Below are 23,596 nucleotides of genomic sequence, written 5' to 3' on the forward strand. Positions count from 1 at the left end.
TTTTTACTCTTAATACTTTAGAGTGTATTTTCTGAGAATAAAGATATTCAAGAGCATGGTTTTAATCCAGTGGTTTCTGAACTCTACATCTCTCATGTCCACTTGTTTCAGAGTAAACATTATGTATGCATAATGATATCTGGAAGTATTTGGAATAATGGGGGAAGGAAGTTCCTAATACTACCAGTTATAATTTTCTTCTCACTTAGGTGTCTATATCTTATTAGTTGCATGAAATAAATCTCTAAATATTGTTATTCAAATAGGAACTAGAATAGAGAAGGATATAGGCTAATAATCTATCACCTTTTAAAATACATTAATTTGAAATTTGAAATTCAGGTTAAGCCTCTTTCTCCAAGACTACTGTCCTGACTATTAAAAACACATTAGAGTACTGCTTTTAAGCATGTTCAGAAAAAGAAGTCAAGATCTTTTTATTATTAGTTGGCTAGTGGTTTCATTTGCAGAGTTGAAATGATAAAAGAAGGAAAATTTGTCTTTTATCTTATTTTGAAGTAATTTATTAAAAATTTATAAATTTATTATTATTTAATTTATTATTATTTAAAAATTTATTATTATTTCATTGTTTAGTATTTAAAAACAATTCTGTATGATGATGTATTTTATAACACCCACTTCTCAAATGTAATGTTTCTGTCAACAGATATCTTTATTACCCCCTTAAAACTGCTTTTCAGGTTTTAAGGTTATATTTTAAAATTATTTGTATTAAATTTACATTGGTCAAAGGAAAATGATAGTTTTAAAAAAGTGGTACTCATTACTTCTACCCATTTATAAAATTTCTTAATGAGAAAAACAAGACTTTTCCAGAGAAAGTACTTATGGTATAGTTTTGGTTTGGTAGTTTTCTGGTAGTCATTGATTTAAAACAGCATAATTATTCATATAGCTCATTGTTGCAGTAACCTTATTTCTAACTTACTGGTGGCTTGTAGAAATGCCTTTTTATTTAAGTCCCGATTTTGGACTGTCTGTGCTAATGCAGTTCCTTGTTTTTCTGTTATACTAGACAGGACACTGCTTCAGAATCAAGGTGATTAGAGATCTAAATAGTTTCATGTAAAAAATTCTCAGGTTCTACTCACAATGAATTCAGAGTGTCTCCTGAATGCATGCTGTCATCTTGCATGCTCTGAGGTCCACCCAGAGGGAAATGTTATCCTTCATATAAACAGAGACTACAAATAGCCATATAAAATGTTAACTGCAAATGGATATCCTGTTTCTACTCTATTCCATGTTGAAATTTCTTTACAGCTGTGATGTGGTCTTCAATTAAAGTCCAATTTTGGTTTTAAATTAATATAGGTGAATTTTCTAGTTGAGAGATGCATATGCTCATATGAGGAATTTCTTCCAAATCTTGAAAAGATAAAGGATCATCTTGAAACATACTCGTGGAATTTGTTTTTCACTCAATGGGGACTATTAATCTGTTTCGGTTCATTTTAATTCCTGTCACATTGGTCTCTTTGGGACACTGCTAAAGCCTTGCAGATGTCACATTGGTCTGGATGCAAGAACACTTAGTTTATCCCTGTAGAAGTCTCACCACAGCTTGGTGACACCTCATTCTTGTGACTCACGTGCTTTCTGTGGAAAACATTCAGAATCATTGCTGAACAATATAATTGTGAATATCTACTCTCTACTTTGTTCCAATTTCTACACATTTTTTATCTCACAAGCTCCCATGAGAAGTATACATACCCATCTTCCTATTTGAGGCTACTAATATTTAGATTTTTAATAGCTGCAGTAAAAACATAGTATTAAAGATTCAATTCGAGTGAGCTATACAAGAAGAGAAAAATCCTCAGGAAATTATTTTGGTCATGTTGCTAAGGTAAACGTAACTTTTTTTGAGACCTGTATTTGACCTATACTTTTTTTTTTTTGGTTGAATGTATGACCATGTAAAGAATACTTTTATCTAGTTGTAAAAGTCCAGTAGAAATGTTTGTTTTGTTTTGCCCCTTTGAGGTTCTCCCTTAGGCAGAGAATTAGAGTTGTTTATTACTTTGGGGATTGTCTAGCCTTTAGATGGGATTAGATTCAGCCTCAGAGAGGTTTTATATTCTTCTGGGTATCATTTTATCTTAGGCTATAAGAATGTGAATAAACATATGAGCTACCTATTTTAAATTCCGATGTACAAAGCATTTTTGAAATATCTGCATTCAATGTGTAGAGTTTAGGAAATAAAACTCTTTGTTCGCCTCAGTTTTTTTTTTTTTTTTTTTCCTACACATTGTTCCGCTGTGACTAAACTATCTCTTTTGACTCACATTTCAGGTACTTTATACTAGAGTAGGTCAATCTCAATTTTATTTAATTAGTAAAGATTTTCCATAGACTGACAGATGTGTGCCCAATGGAAAGCTAGAACTTGTATAAAGTATTAGTGTACTTGTGGCAATTTTAGGTTAAATTGTACTGTGGATCCTACAGAGCAAAAGTTAAATTTCATCAGTATGTTGTTCCATGCAGGCTTTCTTAGGGAATTTTGTAGAGTGAAACCGTTTTCGGCTTTCTGTTAAATAGTTACTGCAAGTTTTGGTATTTATCTTCAGTTGTAATACCTTGTGACTTAGATATAGATGTAGCCAGTGTAGAGTATTCTTTTAGGACTTTGTGATACTAGTGGTTTTAGTTTGTTGCTAGGGAGTTGGGGGAGGGTGGGAGGCAGTGTGTTGCTCAGCAGAATGTGTTTGTAAAACTGGCAGAAGAGTGTACTTTGGGAGAGTGTACCTGTGTTTCCCTAAGTGGAAGGTGGTCATCTGAAGACCTTCATTTTGTATAGCAACAATGAATGAATTCTTACTAAAGTACGCAAGAAGGCATTAAGCAGTCTTTGTTCACATAGTAACTATAATGTTAATTTAGTAGTCGATGTGATATTGTTTAAGGTAATATTAAAGAGTTATTTTGAAGTGTTAGGGGTTCTTATTGTACTTACAGCTTTTGGTCAGTGCTGTGTAGAGAGTACTTGGAAATAGCCTTCTCATCCTACATGGTGATTTACATAATATGAGATATTTTCTCCTCTTACAAGCCCAACAGTTGTGTTTACGGATTGTGGTTATTGGTTGGCAGTACATTTAGAATATACCAACACAAAAAATGTGTGTGAGTTGCATTTGCTTCTTAGTTATTTGCTTTTACTTTCATAAGTTTCAAATAGAAGAAATGCTAGCAAAGTAATTTTCGTAAATGTGCCTGCTTCCCAGCAAGCAGTTTTATAAAGTATGTCTTCATATTCCAAAATACCATAGAAGGAGGCAAAAGGGTATATGGAAAAATAAGGGAATAGTTAGAATTTATTACTTTGAAATGTAAAGCTGATCATAATTCCAATATATGTATGTTTTATACTAAAGTGTCTTGTATTTACTACTTCTATTTAAAATATCTATAGCCAGGCGTGGTGGTGCATGCCTGTAATCCCAGCACTCAGGAGGCTGAGGCAGGAGGATCAGTGTGAGTTTGAGCGAGACCAGCCTGGGCTACGTAGTGAGTTCCAGGCCAGCCTGAACTGCAGAGTGAGACCCTGTCTTGAAAATCAATAAATAAATATCTATATTTTAAATTGCATTTATTTCAAAGCAAACAACAAAAGTGAGACATTTACAGAAATAAAGCACCTCAGAGGGCTTGATCTTATTTTTTGCTGACTTAAATTATTCCATTAAAAATGGAAAGAAAGGGGCTGGGGATTTAGCTCAGCAGCAAAGCGCCTGCCTGGCAAGCGCAAGGTCGTGAGTTCAGTTCCCGGTACTGGAGAAAAACCAAAAAAAAAGGAAAGAAAAATACTCAACCAAAAGACTTAATGGTAATTAGAGACTGAATTTTCTATCAAAATACAGAAAATCCTGGGACTTGTGACAGCTTTGGGTTTATGATCTTACAGATCTTGTAGGAACTAATGCAGAGTATTTACATCAACATAATAAAACCTGGTGCCCAAGGGTCTGGATTGTGGACTTCCTGGGTTGTGTCTTTCCTCCTTCACTTACCACTTTTGTGATTGTTGGAGAATTACTTAGCCTTCTTCTACCTCAGTTTTCCCACTTGAAATGGGAATAGTAATAACACCTACTCTGTATGGTTGCTGTGAGGATGAAATTAATTCATACTTGTAAAATAGTTAGAACAATGCCTGGCATGCAGTATGTGCTTTTAGTGAGCGTTATTATTATTATTTTTTTTTATTTTTATTTTTTGTCATTTTGAGACAAGTCACACTATGCAGTTCATGTTATCTTAAACTCACTTTGTAGCCCACTCTAGTCTCCAACTTGCAACAATCCTCCTGCTTCAGCCTCCAGAGTGCTGGGATTACGGGTGTGCACCACCACGTCCTGCTCTGGCATTATTATTATAGTATACAGCACACGCTGTTTTGTTCTCTTTTCACTGAGAAAGTAGGCATTACCCTTGGTCTGTGTGCTCAGTTTAATGAAAAAAGTTAAAGTGAAAATTAATAGCAGAATAAAACCAGAAATAAAGCCAATACCCTACTGTGCCTATGCTTGAGTAGTGTCCAAGTTGGGATATAGGAATTTCAGTGCACAGTATGTTCCATAAAGCCTTGGTTCTTGAAATTACCACCTTAAGAGTGTCAGATTGCTGGCCAAGTGTCTGGGAGATGCTGAATTGCTGTTAGGTTGCACTATCAGGAACCCAACTTCTGAATACTTCCCGAAGTAAACGAAGCAGAGCAGCTTTCACCTTATCTCAGCAACTAAACTTTTTTTCACAAAGTAGTTTTTTAGTACAAGATAAAGGGTCACCAGTCTATTATGTAAGTTCTTCCTTTTGATATATTGTTCTTATATTTTGACTGCTAAATTTTGGCTATTACTGGCCATTAAATTACACATATGTGGAGGAAAAAAATCTGTCACTTGCTAGTTTATTTGAATTATAGGGTTTAAAATTTATATGTAATGAAAATTTAAAATATGTAAGAGTGGGCAAATATCAGGGTATTTTCTGCATTTGTTTTTAACATATTTCCCCCCAAATCTTATATTTTACAGGCAATAATGGAACTGATATGGGTACTCCTTAGTTTTATTTTTAGTACTTCCTAAACACTTTGTATGCCATTAACAGTGAATTGGAAAGTGATATTTTAAAAGATGTTTTAATTCCAGCATTAAAATATGAACATTTCAGAATCTTTTGGTTTGGTTTGTTTACTAGAACTCCTAAAAGTGTAAAGAGAAACTAATACTTACTGAATAGTTACCCTCTAAGTTGCTTTAATATGAGTATTTCAGTTAGCTTTTGAAGCATAAATTATAAATTAGATACTATCCTGTAAGGCAGGAATGACACTAATGAAAGGATGCTTTTTTGTTGTTTGTTAACAGCATTGTCATTGTGGATATCTACCAAGGCCACCGGCAGCTCAGTCTGTACTTTGAGGAAACAGAGTTTCTAGAACTTTCTGCCAGAAAGACTTACAGTTGTGACTACCCATAAAGGGTTTAAAGAACATAGATCTTTTACTTGTTCCTGATGTGTTAGTGCAGCCAATAGTTTTTGTCCATTTTACTTAAGCTTCTGAGTTAATATTTCATATGGTTTCATAAAGTATTAATTTATTCAGTGATTATTTGTTGAATATTTATTTGCCCATTACTGGTACTATACTGGAAGTACACTATAATGCTACATATTGCTGCAATATACTCCTGATCTAGTATTTAACAAATAATTCCCATGACATAGTGTTATGCAAATGGAGATACAGAATATTCCGCAAGTATTTATCAAGATATACCTACTGTATAGAGAACACTTGAATCACAGATACTTAAAGGGAAATACTCAAATCACTGCTTTCAAAGTAGACATAAAGGCACACCTGTTTATTTAGTATTATAGGGACCTTGGACAGCTAATAGGGTTATAATTTATCCAGGATACATAACAGAGGAGTGTCACTATATTGAAATATATGCATCAGCTATGTTCCAAAATTGTATAGCATAGCATGATATTTGCTACTTTGATATCAGCTTCTGGACATATCCTTTTCTTACCCTTAATTTAGCTAATCCAAAAGTGATATTCCTAATAGAATAGATCTAGACTAGAAATAAAGACTGCTTGATAGCTAAAAATATGAAAATGTAGAATAAATAAAAATGTAACAGGCTGGTAATATTGAATTGCTCTCTTTATATTAATTATCTCAGCACTGTTGAGTTCTTATAAGTGTCTGGGAGGCTTGTGGCTTTTCTAGTGGAGTTTCATTTCTGACCTAAGTAGGGAACTTCTTGATTCCATCAGACATCTTACACCTTCCCTTGTGGTTATTATCACACTTGTGTATGTGCTGACATTTTCACATTCTCTCAGGAAAGCTCACAGACTGTGAAATTTAAAAAGATAAAATATTCCTGTCACTAAGAACAACAATTATTGTATGTTCTGTAGCAGCAGACAGCCTGGGTCTCAAAAATAACTTTGAGTCAATGTTCTGTCACTGTGACAAAATACCTGAGAATATCAATTTAAGGGAAGAAGACAGATTTATTCCGGCTCACTGTTTCAGAGGTTTCAGTTCATGGTCACTTGGCTTTATTGGTTTCTAGGCTTATAGTGAAGCAGAAATATCATGGTGAAGGACATGGTAGAGGAAAATTGCTCACCTAATGGCAATCAGGAAGCAGAGACAGAGGGAAAGACCCAGAAAGGAATGGGCCATGGGTCAGATATAATCCCCAAGGTTATACTTTATGACCCAATCCCTTTAACTAGGCTTCACTTCCTAAGTTCTATTACCTACCAATAATTCCATCAGGTGATGATCTAATCAATGGATTAATCTGTGAATGAAGTTAGAGCCCTCATGATCCAATCACCCTTTGAAAACTCCACCTTGGAACACATGAGAGGCTCTGGACATTTTAAATCTAAACCATCCTAGTCATAATGACCTTTTATTGCACATAGGCTTAGCATCATTTAGAATGGTCTTTCTTAGGAAATGAGATTCTTAGAACAGATCAGTATTTTCACATGTGAGCTTTACAAAGCACTATAGTTGAATGATGTGGCATACCCTACTCCCTTAAAAACATCGGGATTAATGAGTCTAGAGTCAATTGTATGAACTAAGTTGAAGAATTTCTATACAGTATTTCCCTGATAGAGAGTCCCAGTGCAGGCCAGCATTAAACAGTCTTTAAGAAGTTCTGCTGTAAAGAATTCTGGTTGGGGCTGGGGATTTAGCTCAGCGGCAAAGTGCCTGCCTGGCAAGTGCAAGGTCGTGAGTTCAGTTCCTGGTACCGGAGAAAAACCAAAAAAAAAAAAAAAAAAAAAAAAAAAAAAAAAAAAAAAAGAATTCTGGTTAATTTTTTTTTTTTTAACTTAGCTTATACAATCTTTTTTCCTCCTTAATTTTCCTAACAATAACCCCAGGGTTGACTGTCCTGCATATTTTCAGGTTATTTTTTGCTGTGATCCAGCTACTAATAGCTAACAATTATAGACAGATCATAACAAGTTGCAGACAGAAACTGTCTTTACCAGGTTAGTCTATGCCAGCTATAAGAAAAGCTCTTTCTGGTCATTTTGTGGACTGTTTACATTGTGTAGAACAAACTGTTACTTTACATCTTTGGCAAAGTACAAGTTCATTACTTAACTAACCTCCACTACTCAGTACAAGTACTTCTGTTCTTCAGATTAGAACCAGGACTGCTTAAGGAATGAGTAGAAACAGGTGAGCTTAGCAAGACTGAGCTTGTGGCCTGGATTGCAGTTTTCCCAGGATGCGATGGCCTGGGGGACCAATGTGTTAGTGACACATTGCTCCGTGTCGCCTGCGCCTTGTGCTTGCCCATGGCAGAACTTGTGAATGGCTTGTGTGCTACCATTAGGTTGTGAAGGGCTGTGTTACACAACTTTCCTTACAAATTAAATGTCCGTTGGCATTCTGCAGTGATGGAGAAGGGAGGAAACGGACCTCATCCACCTGCAGCAACGAGTCGTTGAATGTTGGGGGAACGCCTGTCACTCCTCGCAGAATTTCCTGGCGGCAGCGCATTTTCCTGCGGGTTGCATCTCCCATGAATAAGTCTCCCTCGGCAATGCAGCACCAAGGTCTGTGTGGTAACCACTAAAGAATTTCTCCTGGTTGTGTCCAAATTAGGGAATGGAATAGAAATGGTTGATTCAAAAGAGGTTTAAGAGATTAGATAGGAAAGCACAACTTCTCTTTCTGTGTCTGCTGTGGTTGGTTTTCTTCTCAGGTATCATTAGAACACACTAGATATTCAGTACCTTAGTACCTGCTTGTTGAATGAATAAATGAATGAGTTTCCAAAACCTATTTTTGGGCCTATTTCATAATGCATAGGGAACTATGTAGAGCTAGAAAAAATTCAGATTTTTTTCATTATTAGAGAAGCAATACAGAATACAATCTTTTGCAAAAGTTACATATAAAAGAAAGTGACATAGATATGTTGAACAATGAAAATTGCATATGTTGCACTTGGTAAATATTAGCCAAAAGGAAGAGCATGGCAGCTTTCTTCAATTATTAAATGTATTAGAAATTAGAGCAGAAACACCCAAAGTGATGACTATAATCTAAACCAAAAGATATAACAGTGATGAGAACATGCATTATTATGTACCCTTGAGAGCTAGGACCTGATACTTAAAAAGATTTTGAGGGGGAAAATCAGTAGTTCTCATGGGAGTTTTTAACACATTCCTCTCTGAAAATTAAATATAGGAAAATTAAATACTGTATAAATAAATATTTGAGTAGCACAGTGGAACAAGCTTGATCTAATATTTATATAGAATTTTTCCTTTGGAGAGAAGATTCATCCATTTTTAGCATATATAAAACATTCATAGAATTAATTATGTACTTGGCCAAAAGATATTTTAATATAGTCCATACAATAATGATGATGTCTGCTATATTCTTTGATCGGAGTGGGAAAGATGGCAGAAAGGATAGAAGGAGGGATGGATGGACAGATGGAAGGAAGGAAGGATTAACAAGCAGCGGGGGCGGTGGGTGTGGTGTATTTCAGTGGTAGAGTCCTTACAGAGCCAACACAAGGCTCTGGGTTTCATCCCTAGCATTACAATAAAACATAAACAAAAAAGACAACTTAAAAATTTTATGTTTTCTCAAACTTTTCTTACTCCTAGAAACTAGAAAGAACAAAGTATGATGATCCATACCCTGCATGTCACAACCGCATTGTACTTAGAGAACATTTCATAGCCACAAATGTATTCATCTAAAGCTAAGAGAGCCAAAAATCCAGTGTACTGTCAACTCAACAAGCTAGAAAAGGACAACAAAACATGAGGTGGTAAATAAGAATAAGGGCAGAGGTCGGTGAATTACAAAAAGAACTAAAAAGAACGCAACTAGCATTACTAAAGATGAAACTCAGCCTGGGATAGTCAGAAACTGCTTCATAGAAAAAATTAAATACTTAAACTCATCACAGGAGGATGCATATCTTAGCAACGTTTCAGAGTTGTGCAAGAGAACTTCGTGGGTCAGAGGACTTTGTAAACACCTTTAAATGTAGAAGGTGGGGAGTGAGACGGGAGACTGGGCAGGGACGTGAGGCCAGAGTGGGACGGATCTCTCTGTGGCTCCCAGGAGCCTGCACTTTGTGCTCTGGGCTAGAAGCAGTCATGGAGAAGTTTTAAGAGATGTGATCATGTTTGTGAATAGGAAAATAATTGGAGGTATGTGGGAAATGGCCCAGCGTAGAGAAGGAATGAACTCCAGATCAGTTAAGAAGACTTTGCAGTGGGAGGGAGCAATGACATTGGATGCTCAGCCAGGAAAGCCCGAGCCTTACTCAGCTGCCCCCTGATGACTCACTTGGTAGACGTGGATCCTAAGGAAATCACAAAAACTGTACCTACCCGTGCAGTTGGGTGCTTTGCACAATCACAGAAGATGTGGAGATGAATTGTGGAAGTGTTGGAAAGGCCAGTTCATTTTGGAACAGCCCTCTTCTAGGTCTTTTGGTGTAGAAAGAAGAAGTGGTGAGATGACATATGCTTTTGTTTCACTGTAAGAGGGAAATCTACAAGGGGAATTCAGTTTAGTGAATTTATGTAAATTTACTAGTCCCCAAAACTAATAGTTACTGGAAAAGTGGCTTTGTAAACACCTTTAAATGTAGAAGAATTAAGACGAGAGAGTGTTGATTCCAGAGAAAACTTCTGTAGTCTGGGTTACTACTAAGGAATGCCTCTCACGGTTTTCTTCACTGCAGATGGACTGGACAGGAATGAGCTTTTGCCACTGTCCCCTCTCGCTCCCACCATGGAGGAGGAACCGCTGGTTATATTCTTGTCCAGTGATGATGACCCAGAAAAGGTTGAAGAAAAAAAGAAATCAAAAGAACTAAAGAGTCTGTGGAAAAAAGCAATACATCAACAAATCTTGTTGCTACGAATGGAAAAAGAAAACCAGAAACTTGAAGGTTAGCTATTCAAACAGAGCTGAATGCTACATGCAAACTCACACTTATTCTTGGACTGTGTGTATGCTTTAACTTTGATTATCTGTGGGTGATAATTATTTATTTCCATTTTGTGAAGTGATTATGACATGGGAAAGATCAGTTTCATCTATTTGCATTTTCTTTTTCAACTAATCATAAAAAATGTGTCATTAAATCAGAATTCCTAGTTTTTGTCAATGTTTTATAAATTTTCTATTTAAAAATCATTCATCAATAAATTTATAATCAAATCATTTATAATAGTTGTTGTGCAATTTGTAGCGATTGCTAAGTTTTTGATGCTAAATGCTTTAGAATGTATTCAGCCTTTTATGTTACAGTTTGCCACAATATTGATAGAACCACGGAAGACGCCTAGACAGTACCAAAATCTAAAACAATGTATGAAAGCTTAACCAAACTGGCCTTGTTTTTTTAGATCTGTGAAATGAATTATTTTGCTTAAGTGGATCCTTTGACTTTTAAGGATCTCCTACTGACTTTTATTTTGTTATCTTCCTAAAAGCTTTTTAAATATAGGTATTCATATTTCTGAGTTTAGTATCTATGTTAAGATTCTTGTTACTACACCTATTGTTCAAATCAATGTTAACAATATTTAGTTTGCAAGGAAGTGTTTGTTCTTACTGTTTTTTTTTAGCAGATAAAGACCATAAATGTTAAGTACTCTTAAGAAATCAATCTTTTCTTTAAAATTAAAACTTCAATTAATTGTTATTGACATGGCTCTTAAAAGTTCTGCGTGACAAATTGTATATTTACTCAAGTTTCCAGAAATTCCAGCAGGAAATGAATTTATATTTTTAAGCAGTTGGTTATATCTTGAACTAACTCATAAACAGAAAAAATAGTTGAAAAAGTATGGTTACCGGTTCACAAAAAAACCTAAAATATGAAATTATATTTCAGTAGGGAGTATGTAAAAATAAAAATCATATTAAATACCAAAGGTTAGTTTTATAATCATTGACTATTTGAAGAGAACATGCATTAGGAGTTGTTTAGCTGGATTCTTTATCCCAAAGCCTGCGGTATTTAGTGAGTAGCTCAGAAAGGGTAAAGAGTTAAACCTGAGGCCAGCGACAGACCAGCAGGACAAGTTCTGGGACTTATGTTTATTCTTCTTGGCTCTTGGGCTTTTCTGAATATGCCACCTATTTTTCAGGTATAGGTGTTAAAGAAACAGATGGCTTTAATAGAAATGACTATATGTCTACATGGAGGTCAGTCATACTGTATAATTTTAATGTATAAGAAAGGAAAGAGCTGATGTTTAGAATATACTGGAAGAAACCTTTATCAGTTGTTTATACTTCTGTACTTAACTAACCAAGACAGAAGTAGTTTAACCTATTAAAATTCTAAGCAGATAATCATTATTTCTTTAGGGTTCTTTGCAGTTGAGGATAGGAACAGTATTAACTCTTCTTACCATGATAGCCTCAAGGCGTATGGTAGCATAAAGTAGATATTTCAGATTGTCTTCAGTGGACCAGGTTCTAAAGAAGGAAATATGCTTTGCTCCCTTTGAAGCAAATCATTAGTAAAGCTGTATGCAGAATTGTTTATTATTAGCTTTAGTAAACTTACTCCCTTTAAAAAGATTTTATGGTTATTATAGAGACATATAAAGCATATATTGAGAAACAAAGCTAAACTGCGTTAGAAAGCCATCTAGTGGTATCTAGGAGAAATACTTTGGTAGTGCTCTTCCTTTTTTGAGTACATCTAGACTTTTAATAAGTAGGAATTTTTTGCTGTCCTACTTGAAGAACTGTTTTTGAAGTATTTTAATCCTTTGGAACTGGTTTCAAACACACTAAGTAGAGTAACATTTGTTTTGCTATTGCTTTTGTGCTGTCGAGGATTTTGGAAGCATAACAGAGATTTGTGTTGCAGAAGGTAAGGGGACCAGGGAGGCTCAAGGAGTGTTAGGGCATAAGCTTATGCTGAGAGAGTCCTGTAAGGGGAACCCTAAAGAAAGAAGGGAAGTATGCGCACGTATCTGCGTTTCCTTCTCCTCTTTGTCCTCAATTAATCAGTGTAAATACAAGTCAAGATGGTGATTGGTTTGTGGGCAGTTCTTTTAATAAACCTTTTCTAAAGTTCTAAACATTTTCATCACATGAAAAAGTGTGCTGTATTATTTAAAAGTGGAATTAGTGTTAATTTCAGTGACAGTGAATTTTTAAGATGATTGAAAATACAGGCTGGGGTTGTAGCTCAGTGGTAGAGTGTGCGCTTGGTATGCACAGGGCATTGAATTCCAACTCCAGCACCAAAAGCGAAAAAGGAAAGATTATTAGAAGGAACAGTGAAGCATATTGGTAAGGGCAGTGTGGGAAATTCTGTAAATATAAAAATGGATGAGGTTAGCATGGTTAAATATTTTTCAAGGTTAGCATGAAGCATCTTACGTAGGTCCTATATGAAATATTAATACTTTAACGGTGTTTATAATGATGTAAGCGGTCACTTCTGAGGCTATTATATTTGTCAAAAAGTTAAAGTTTATGACATAGCCATATGGTTTTTTTTAATACTTAGCAGAATTATTATGTGTAAGATATAGGGTACCTCCTTAGAAAATTATTGCATATATTCTGTCATATAAAATGACTTAAGGTCATTTAGATCTTCTATATTGTCCTAATTTTTAAAAAAGTTTTTCATTTTAGTGGTTGATCCCTAAGAGTTATTAAGTATGATTGCATTAATATAGTAAAATGTTTAAAATACTGTTTTCAAACACATTGGTCTTATTAAATTTGTTTTGTCTTTTAGCAAGACGAGATGAACTCCAGTCCAGGAAAGTGAAGTTAGACTATGAAGAGATTGGAGTATGTCAGAAGGAGGTCTTAATAACATGGGATAAGAAGTTGTTAAACTGCAGAGCAAAAATCAGATGTGATATGGAAGATATTCATATTACTCTCAAAGAAGGTATTCATGAAGATTTCAATAATTTTCTTTTTCAGAAAAAATTTCAGAGAATTCATTGGTTTTTTGCAGCTCAGACAATTTTGTCATGTGTTTTTGCTTGTAAAAAGAAGGAAAGTAATTTGTTTCTGGGTGTGTTTTGGTGATGTGGTTGCTAATGGTGCTGGTGGAGATACAGTTCCTGAAGAGGTGGCAGACCCCTTTTCTGCAGACCCTCCTGCCTGCTTCAGCCAGCTGTTTTCTGCTTTTACCAAGGAAGAACTGCATGGCTTGGTACAAATCTTTGATCACTGCCATGAAAATAGTTTGTACTTACAAGCTTGATTCATTTCTATCATTTTGTCAGAAGTGCATATTTAGATTCTATATATTTATATGAATGTGTACATATATCCACATGTATTTACATATACAGAATTACCTGATGCATCATTTTTCCCCTCTATCTTCTTCTGCCTTCATTTACTTTGGAAAAACCATTTTTATATAGTCACTATATTGTATTTACTCTTGTGTTATTATCTGACACTTAAATGCTTGATATTTAAACATTTAAAATTTAAAATGGAAACAAAAATATGAATCTTTTGTGTGGAATTTATGTGACCCAGATTTAAGAAATTAAAATGAGAGTCTCCCATGGTTTGCATAAGCTGGGTATAGAGTAAAAATTGCAAAATACCCAAAGAAATCTGATAATTTTGTTTCAAAAGCCTGTGATAATGGGTAAGCTGTTGATTTATTATGTCAGATGCCATGTTTACAAGCCCGATATCTTGTTCTTTCTCTTCAAATATTTGGAAATCCTAAAGATTTTTGTTGAATGCGTTATTTGGGAGAGAAAATAGTGACCAATGAAATGTGTGTGAGCTGCAGGTGTCGCCACTCTTTGGTTTGACTTTTACAGATGTTTTAGGGGTGCTCATGTTCCTTTTCCTTATAGGTACAGTTTAACCTTCTCACATGCGCGCAAGGCCTCCCTGATCTCTCCTTCCATCTCTCTGATCACATTTCTGCTTCAGCTTTGTACTTTGAACTACTTTGGGTGCCACTGTGCCCCAGGGTAGTTCTTCGCTGGAGTGTTCCAGCCCTCCTTTGATGCTTCTTCCTTCCTTACCTCTCTCCCTTCGTGCTGTTTCTCTTCTTTTCCATTCCCTCTGCTTCTTACTCCTCTTTTTCTCTCCCTTCCCTCTGTGCCTCTTAGGTTCTTCACAAAACCCTCTTCCTGAAGTGATTGTTGCCGACACTCAGCCTAGAAAATTCTGTTCTCTCATAGGTCTCAGTTCAAATTCTATTATTTCCTCAGAGCACCATCCCTGGTCCTCACAAGCAAAATAAATAGGTTTTGCTTTGTCACTCGTTCTCACAATCAATTGTACTTATCCTAATTTGTAATATTATATTGATGTGTATATTTTTTAGTGTTTTTCTTGCTCTACTACTGCACAGCTAGCTACCAAGGTAGTATGTTGCACAAGTTATTTGTTGGATGGATGCATGGATGGGTGGATGGATGGGTGGGTGGGTGGGTGGGTGGATGAATTAGACTGATTTTCCTGAAAATGGATTTATGCATCTCTCTGAGACAAGATAGCCTCGGTACCATCTCGGTGCTCCATTACATACTGGAGGCCCAATTAATGTTTATTTAATTAACATGAGTTAACTTTTTGTACAATTGTTGTTGCATAGGTAGTGAAACAGCCCACTCAAATTAACAATGATTTATTAATTGGCTAATGAAAGTTATTCTGTAAAAGTGACATTTTATCTGCTGTTATTCATTCACTAATTCAACAAACTTTTAAGCAGCAAGATATATTCTTGGATTTCATCCTTCAGAGATGAAAGTGTGCTCTCTGTTTCCAAGGAACTCAACATCCACAGTGGGGAAGATAGACAAGCATACAGTCTAGAGTCAAATGTAAGCCACCATGGCAATATTACAATAGGCATCAAATTGTATGTGAAAAAGGATTCTTCTTAGAGGTGATAGTGAACATTTCAGCAGAAAAGGTAGCGCTCAGGCTTATCCATAAAAGATGAATAATAATAGTCTGGGCCATAAAATGGGAGAGCTTGGAATTCCAGAAAGGCAACCACAGCAGGAGCAAGAAATTTGAGAAGTGAAAATAACCACAGTATTTGGAATACAGCAGAGAATGAGGCTAGCAAAGGCAAGGAGACCTGTATTGTGGTGGGAGGTTTATACATTAGGTCAAGCCTCAGCTTTACCTGCTGGGCAGTAATACTTTTACATTTTGCAAACACTAGGATTGCAGTCAGAAAAGATTACTGCCTTTAAACCTTCCTTTAACCAGCTGCAGTAATGAACCTGTTCGGCCCCTGTTTAATGAACTGAAAACTCTTAGTGAGTAAAACAAAGTTATCTATACAATGTAGGATTAAATTTTTGTCCTTCCCACCTACTTCCTGTCTGTTCACATAAAAACATAGTTTTAGCATACTTTCAACTGATATGCTTGAATTTTAAGCTTAGTAGAGTTAATATTTCATTATAAGTGCCAAGTATTTCTTTATAATGGCTGAATGCAGTTTTGGAATGCTTCAGTTATCCCTTCTTTCTGTGTTTACTGCTTTTATTATCTTATCCTTTTATGACCATATAGGAATGGTTTTTAAGTAGTCTTTTTACAAAATTACTTACGGATGACAAACACTTAGAAATTATAATGTGAGGATTAGCATTTGTTGCTGTCTTCAAGCCAAATGAAAGGTAACGTTAGGCAGTAATAAATTTTGAGATTTCAGGATTTGGCTTCTGCAACCAGACTTTTGGAGTTCTGATTCTATACTACCACTTACTAGCTGGGTGAACCTGTGCAAACCACTTCATGTTTTTCTGCAACAACTTTCCCATCTGTAAAGTGGTACTACTAGTAATTGGCTACCTCATAGCATTTTCCTCTTTGTGAATGACAATGCTCAGTAGTGAAAAAAAATCTTAATAAGTCTTTTCTTAAGTGGTCAGTCTCTGTTGGTTGATGTTATTGCTAACATGGCTGTTATTATTATCATTATTTGGAGGCTTTCATTCACAAGATGTCAGGAGCCATAGAATTAAACTTGGACATTGTACTGTGTGACCTGGGGATGGTATGCAGGATAGTACATAGTTCACAGCTACAACTTAGCAGCTTTATTCTGGGGCTCAAGGTCTTGCTCTCTCTTTTTTTTCTTTTTCTTTGCTTTGTTTTTAATCTCTTTGATTGTAGGAGTTCCCAAAAGTCGACGAGGAGAAATTTGGCAGTTCCTAGCTTTACAATACCGTCTGAGACACAGACTGCCTAATAAGCACCAACCTCCTGACACATCCTACAAGGAACTCCTAAAGCAGCTCACTGCTCAGCAGCATGCGATTCTTGTGGATTTGGGTATGTCTGTCCTTGACTATCACTGACGCAAGTAAACAAGTGTTTTGTTTTTGTTGGGTGGCAATGAGGAGAGGATCTGTGGGTAACTGCAGAGCTGCTGGCCTTCTATCTGATTGAAGGCACACAGATGCCTGAGTATAAAATGAAGTTTTCACCCCAAAACTTTCTGAAAAAAGAATTGTCTTATAACTGCCTCACTATGAAGGTCATATTATGGGGTGCTCAGATACTGTATTTTGAACAAATGACTTTTGTTTGGGATGGACAACTATGTCTTAATCAGTGCTGATATTGGGATAAGTTAAAATGGGTAAAATGGACCAGAAACTTGAACAAAGATGTATTAAGAATTCTTGCACATATTGATAAAAGCAAACCTTTAGCTAGCTTTTCATGAGTGATACAATAGTTGCCTACCTCTGGCTCCAGGAGTGGTTGGGTGCTTCTGGGAAGCGTACAGATGTACATGTCACCAGTGCCAGGTGGACCTAGCCCACTCTCTACAAAAAGAAAGGAGGGGGTCACTTTTTAGACCCCAGAAAAAAAGCAATACAATAAATGGTAATGTTGTGGAAATCATAAACACTGCCTGTCTCACTGCTGATGAATGAGTACTTCTACCTGGGGGAGGATTTCCAGTTTCAGCAAATAAAGCAGTCTTTGTAATGCTGAATTTCATATAACTTATGGAAAATAAGACTGGAATAGTTTAAACAATCATATTGTCTATTTTTCTCTAACATATTATCATATATACTTTATTATTTTAAAATACCTACATGTTGTTATTTGACTATTTCATGAGTACTGAAAGTTGTGATACGTTTCAAATGGCTCGATACGTTACTTAAGCCCTAAGGGGAAATGGGGGATTGCTTTAGATTTGGCATAATCTTATGTTAGGATTTATAAAAATATCACTGACCAAACCTGAGTTTGTACTTCTGTTCATTTTGGATAGCAAGTGGCTTTTGTTGGGAAAGAGCCTAGCTCAATTAAATCCTTTCTGGGCCCACTAGAATTAAAATGGAAATTTTATAGAGAAACTGAACACCAGAGTTCTTGTCCTGATTTTCCCACTAACTGTGGTCTGAGATGAATTGCTTTGCTTCTGCCTCTTAACCTTCTCTGTTAGGTGGGGACTCCAGACTAATCAGTTCCTAGTGTCCCTTGCATTGTTGTAGATTCATGACCATAAGTCAGTGTTTACAACCACGACTGAGGGGTTGCAATCAGGATTAACCCACATCTCCTAGTAATAACAGATGATGAGATCAATTTTCAGGGACAGGTCAGTGAGGCAGAAATGGAGCTAGACTCAATTTCTTGGATAGGCAGTGGATTTATAGCTTTCTTTAGCAAAACTTTTAAGATAGAAAGTAAAATGATACTTTAAAAAATTGCTTAGTTCACTTCTTTTGTAGCCATCTGTGTTTCTGCAGCATATTCTTGTTATTTTTCTTATTTCTTTCCCTTACTCTGCACACTTAATCTTATCAGTTCCTGGAAAAAAAAATCACTTTCAAGCATATGTGGTAGAAAACATTTTAAAATTTGGCATTCTTGCAAATTCTAACCGACACGAGCAATCATTTCATAGTCATTTGATGTGTGCTACGAAGGAAGTCCCAGACCAGTATATATAGCCGTGGTGGAGAAGCCTGCTCTGTTTCAGTGTTCAGTGCCAGCTTTTCAGGAATGCAGGACTGAGTTCATTTGCTAGCTGGCATCTCTCTTGTAACTTTATACTCAGAGGTAAATTTTACAGGGGAATTTATTTGAAATCAGCTCAACTTTTTACTTTCCTTGCTCTCATTGGACATATATATGACCTTTTGGGATATGTTCAGAAAAGAAAAGGGGTCTGCATGGTTTATGGAAGTATTTTAAGGAGCTGACACCAGAAGATATTTGGAAAAGAATATTTCCTAAATGATAGACTCAACACAAAGCAAAACAAAAACTAGAAAGTCTTTCCAGTCATATTATAAGAAAAGCAGGGATAAATGTCTTTATGGACAACCAAGACTTTTTAAACCACATGGTACCTCTGATAGAATTCTGATTTCAGTTAGAGGGTGTTCTTTGTATGAATTTAAAACTTGCCTTGAACTATAGTCAGGATAAATTTTATGTTCTAATCTCCTATGATCTCTCCTGGATATGTTTGTGGATTCTATTTTATTGTTTTGCTAGGAAGAAGTATTGACTAGCAAAAATTATTTGCCCTTGTATCATATATGTGGAGTTAGGGTAGTAACCTGGCATCTAAGAGTTGATAAGCTAGAGCTCGAGCTAGAGAGAGATTGTTTGATTAACTCTTAAATGGATACTCCAAGTAACACTTACTCAAATTACTCATTTGGGAGAAAGTGTTTACTTATTCCTAGAGCTCACTGAATTGCATGAATTGTGTTTTCACTCTGATCTCCAAAGCATCAAAGCATCTGAAAAAACTTTTCTGTACTTTTCCTTTGCAGGAAGGACATTTCCTACTCACCCTTACTTTTCAGTACAGCTTGGGGCAGGGCAGCTATCTCTTTTTAACCTTCTGAAAGCGTATTCTTTGTTGGACAAAGAAGTGGGCTACTGTCAAGGAATCAGTTTTGTGGCTGGAGTCCTGCTTCTGCACATGAGTGAAGAGCAAGCCTTTGAAATGCTGAAATTCCTCATGTATGACCTAGGCTTCCGCAAGCAGTACAGACCGGACATGACGTCACTCCAGGTGAGGGGATGGCTTTTCGTGAGGAACTCAGGAAGCTCTTACCAGCAACCAGCCTTCTTCTGAGTTGCAGTTCACAATGAAAGGAGTTTGGAGTTAATATCTTATGGGTATGTTTTAGTTTGCTTAGGAATGCACAGGGCGTGTTCCACAGGATACATAATTGCAGTGATTTGGTAGCTAGCTGATGAGTATTCACTGGTCTGTTAACAGCTCAGATTATGACTATGGAATGTTTTATCTTTAACTTTTTTCCTAAAAAATTTGCTTGTATTTCATTGGCATCATTGTAAGGACTTAACTCTGGTTTTCAGAAGCAATAATTTCATCGCTGTCATTAGAATTTCAAAGAATGGGAGCCAGACCTGGTGGTGCACGCCTGTAATCCCAGCATTTTGGGAGGCTGAAGTGGGAGAATCACAAGTTCAAGCTTATTCTGGGCAACGTAGAGACTTAGGAAGACTTTGTCTAAAGATAAAAAGGGGGAGATGCTAGAGAATCAGCTCAGAGTGAACATCCTCGCTTCAATCCCCAGTACTGAAAATAATTTCATTTCCAAAGAATGGAAAAGTACCTGTGAATAGTGTTTGATTATATCATAGACAAAAAGAGATCTTATGGGACCTTATTTTAAGAGAGTAGATAGATCTTCATTTTTTATAAAGTGAGATATAAACCCTTTTCATTTCCAGAATAAGAAATTAGTATTTTGTTCCAATCAATACAACTTTCAAAAGTGTGCATAAATGCCTATTCCACTGGGCTTGGATTTTCTTGATAGGATTCCTTGTTGGATTTCTTGTTTCGCTAGTGGGGAGCTTGCATACTCCAGACTTTCTCTTTCATTTACCTTATCTGTAAAATGAGGTTAAGTTCCCTATCAACTTCAGATATTTATGTTTTATCATGTTTTGGGTCTTCTGATCCCTCTGACCTCATTGGTCTTCTCTTTCCCCATCTTCTGTTCTCCTCCCTTCTCATCTCTGCATCTTCCTTGACTTCTGTCTCTTCCATCTGGAGATTTACCATGTTACTGATAAAGAATAATTGGAGATCACTCATTTTTAACAAATAGGATTTTATTATTAAAGCTTCCCTTAAAGGAAGCGTGAATGTTTTTTCCTTCATCTGCCCAAATAGACCTTGATGGAAGAAATGTCCTCAGTCCCAAGCTTAGAAGATGGGTGTTGGGAGGGAGGTGTAAAGTAAGATCCTTTAAAAAAATACTAAACACTATTGCTTCTTTGTTATGATCACAATTGTCCAAGAAAATTAGGATGCCTTTATTTTTTCTCTGCTAATTATACTTGGTTTAAGTTTCCAAAACACTAATTCTTCTGCTGATAGATGAGTTATAAATGACCTAAGGGAAACGTATGATTTTTTAATATGACTTATTGAGATATTAATTTCATTAAAAAAAACATGTTTGACTTCAGATAAGCTGCTTATTTTGTAGCTAAGATTGCTGTGGCTCTTTGATTTCGTCTTTTTATAGTTTCTGTGGAAGGTTCATTTCCAAATGTATATGGTGTAGATAACAATTAAACATAATTTGCTGTATGTATAGTACTTTATGATTTATTTCCCCAAAGGAGTCACCTCATTTTTACTTAGGAAACAATTGCTGAATTCAAAATATATTAGATTACTTGTAGACATTTTCATAGTGCTCCCTATGGAAGGGGGATGTTTTAAGGATTTCTTCTTGTGAAAGAAATTATTCTGGATTTCAGAAAACATTGTCTACATGTCACACCAAAATGTCAAACTTATATCATTGAACACAGAACCACCACTCATCCATTTATTGTGTGGATAAAAGTTTAAATTAATGCACAATCCACAGATTTGTTTATTATTTACTGTTGCTTTATGTTTAGTGTCACAGGCAGAAGAATTTAAAGATATCACATGTCTTTAAAATCTCTTTTGAAATGCTAGTAATTTACCTAGTGGCCAAATGAAATATTTTTTCCTTCTAATTCTAGAAATATTCAGAAAGAGCTGCACTATTTTAATCACCTTTGTCATGACAAACATGTTGCTGGAATAACTTGGATATCAGAAGAAACATCTCAAGCTTCTGGCCCTGGGACATTCTTAACCTCCATTCCATCTTAGCAATGCAGCTTGTGTGATGGGACTTAGTTAGAACTCTATCATTGAATCAGATTCTGAGCCATGAAAATAGAGTCAAGCTTTGCTTTTGCACAGAACATATAGGGTCTTTACAATTGAGACCAGGAGAGTTCAGATTAAATTCTAAAAGCAATGCCCTCTTCAAGAGGGAAAGTATTTTTTCCATGTATATCCATTATACTCAATCATGATAGAAAACCTTACTCAAGAGACTTAGATATACTTAGAATGACTTGCTTTATAAACTCAGTTGGGTGAACTGGGACTTGAATATCAACTTTAAAATCATAATGAAAATAAAGTCATAATACTGTTACTACTTATCGAATATATGTGGATTGTTATTATTTATTAGAATAATAAAATTTAAGTTAGTGTATTTCATGCATACTTAAAAATGCACAATATTTTATTTTTCTTCCCCAAATTAACTTTAGATTCAAATGTACCAGCTGTCCCGGCTCCTCCATGACTACCATAGAGAGCTCTACAATCATCTTGAAGAGAATGAGATCAGCCCCAGTCTTTATGCCGCCCCTTGGTTCCTCACACTGTTTGCCTCTCAGTTTCCATTGGGATTTGTAGCCAGAGTTTTTGGTAAGAGACTCTTACTAGTACAATTAAGTATTATTTATTGCAGGAAATATACTTCTAGCCCTGTGGTACCCCAACTGTTTTATCATGTGTTACACAGAATAGCAAATTGCTAGTAAAATTAAATGTATGTACTTGGTTCTATTCTGCTAGTAATTTAAAACTGTATCAGTCTTAAGTAAGATTAAGATTCAATAGAAAAAAACAGACTCCTGTGTTTGAGTAAACTGTATGGCGTTCTTATTTTTATTTTTGCTTAAAAATTAGAATATAGTTTTAAAAATATGGATGAGGGCCATACTCCAGATAGTTACTCTGATTGTTGTATACATCTTCATATCTCTATTTTGGTTCTTTTGTTCTTTTCCCACTGTTGTCTTGAACATGGGTTCAAAACACAGAGAAGCATGCTGTCTAACTGGGTCAATGGAGAGACCTATTCATGTTACTTCTAATTGTATATCTCAGTCTGACTTTTGGTGACTAACACAGTAACTTAGATTCGTATTTCTTGGTTTACTGACACTTCTTTTGTGCCTATTCAGGGGTGGTTGTCACCTCTAAAACTGGGTGGCTCATGGGAAAACATTAAACATAGGCAGAGGAAGTTATTGAGGAACTATCTTGTTCTGATTATGGTCCTGGAAACTGGGAAGAAGGAAGCATGACATGGTTTATGCACCAAATGGGGTCCCTAAATCTGTTTACAAATCTTTAGTTCGGTTTCTCTAAGTCTGTCTTTTAAAAGGCAAGAAAAATAACTCTTCACTAAAAGTTTGTTCTAATGATGTTTGGGATCTCGGTCAGTAGCTTCAAGTTTTTTTTTTTATTCTGCTCATCTATTTGCTAGCTGTGATGAAAGTCATCAATATCTGTTTACAACTATGCTTTTGCTAAACTGGAGCTTTCTGTTTAAGTATTGGTCCACTTGTAAGTTATGACCAGCATTTAAAAAATGAAATAAAATAGAACTCAATGAAAATACTAGAGCGCCCCCGCGCCTTGCGCCCAGACAGCGAGTTCTCAGGGAGTGGCAGGGCTCCTGGGTCCGAGTTTGCGCTGGACGCATACCACCACGATTCCCAGCTGAAACGCACACACAGAGCCAGGTAGGCCCCATCCAATCCAGGAGAGCAGGACGCAAGAACAAAGACCCCGCGGACATTACAGACTGAGTCGCTGTGGCGGAAGAGAGGAGATCCGGACTGAGCGGCCCAGGGACTTCTCCAGCTGGG

The 23,596-nt window shown here is 36.0% G+C and overlaps 1 protein-coding gene across 1 annotated transcript in view; it reads left to right on the plus strand.

The window, feature by feature from the left end:
• Positions 1-23,596, plus strand: part of Tbc1d4 (TBC1 domain family, member 4) — a gene marked incomplete in the record, with an annotated part of 174,688 nt that overhangs the window by 142,256 nt on the left and 8,836 nt on the right. The window contains 6 exon segments of the mRNA XM_005374179.2: positions 7,991-8,151; positions 10,317-10,526; positions 13,353-13,511; positions 16,745-16,903; positions 19,384-19,628; positions 22,205-22,364. Of these exon segments, the coding sequence (XP_005374236.2) occupies positions 7,991-8,151; positions 10,317-10,526; positions 13,353-13,511; positions 16,745-16,903; positions 19,384-19,628; positions 22,205-22,364 (1,094 nt within the window).

Source organism: Chinchilla lanigera, unplaced genomic scaffold (assembly GCF_000276665.1).
Source record: "Chinchilla lanigera isolate Chin_1 unplaced genomic scaffold, ChiLan1.0 scaffold00003, whole genome shotgun sequence".
Classification (NCBI taxonomy): Eukaryota; Metazoa; Chordata; class Mammalia; order Rodentia; family Chinchillidae; genus Chinchilla; species Chinchilla lanigera.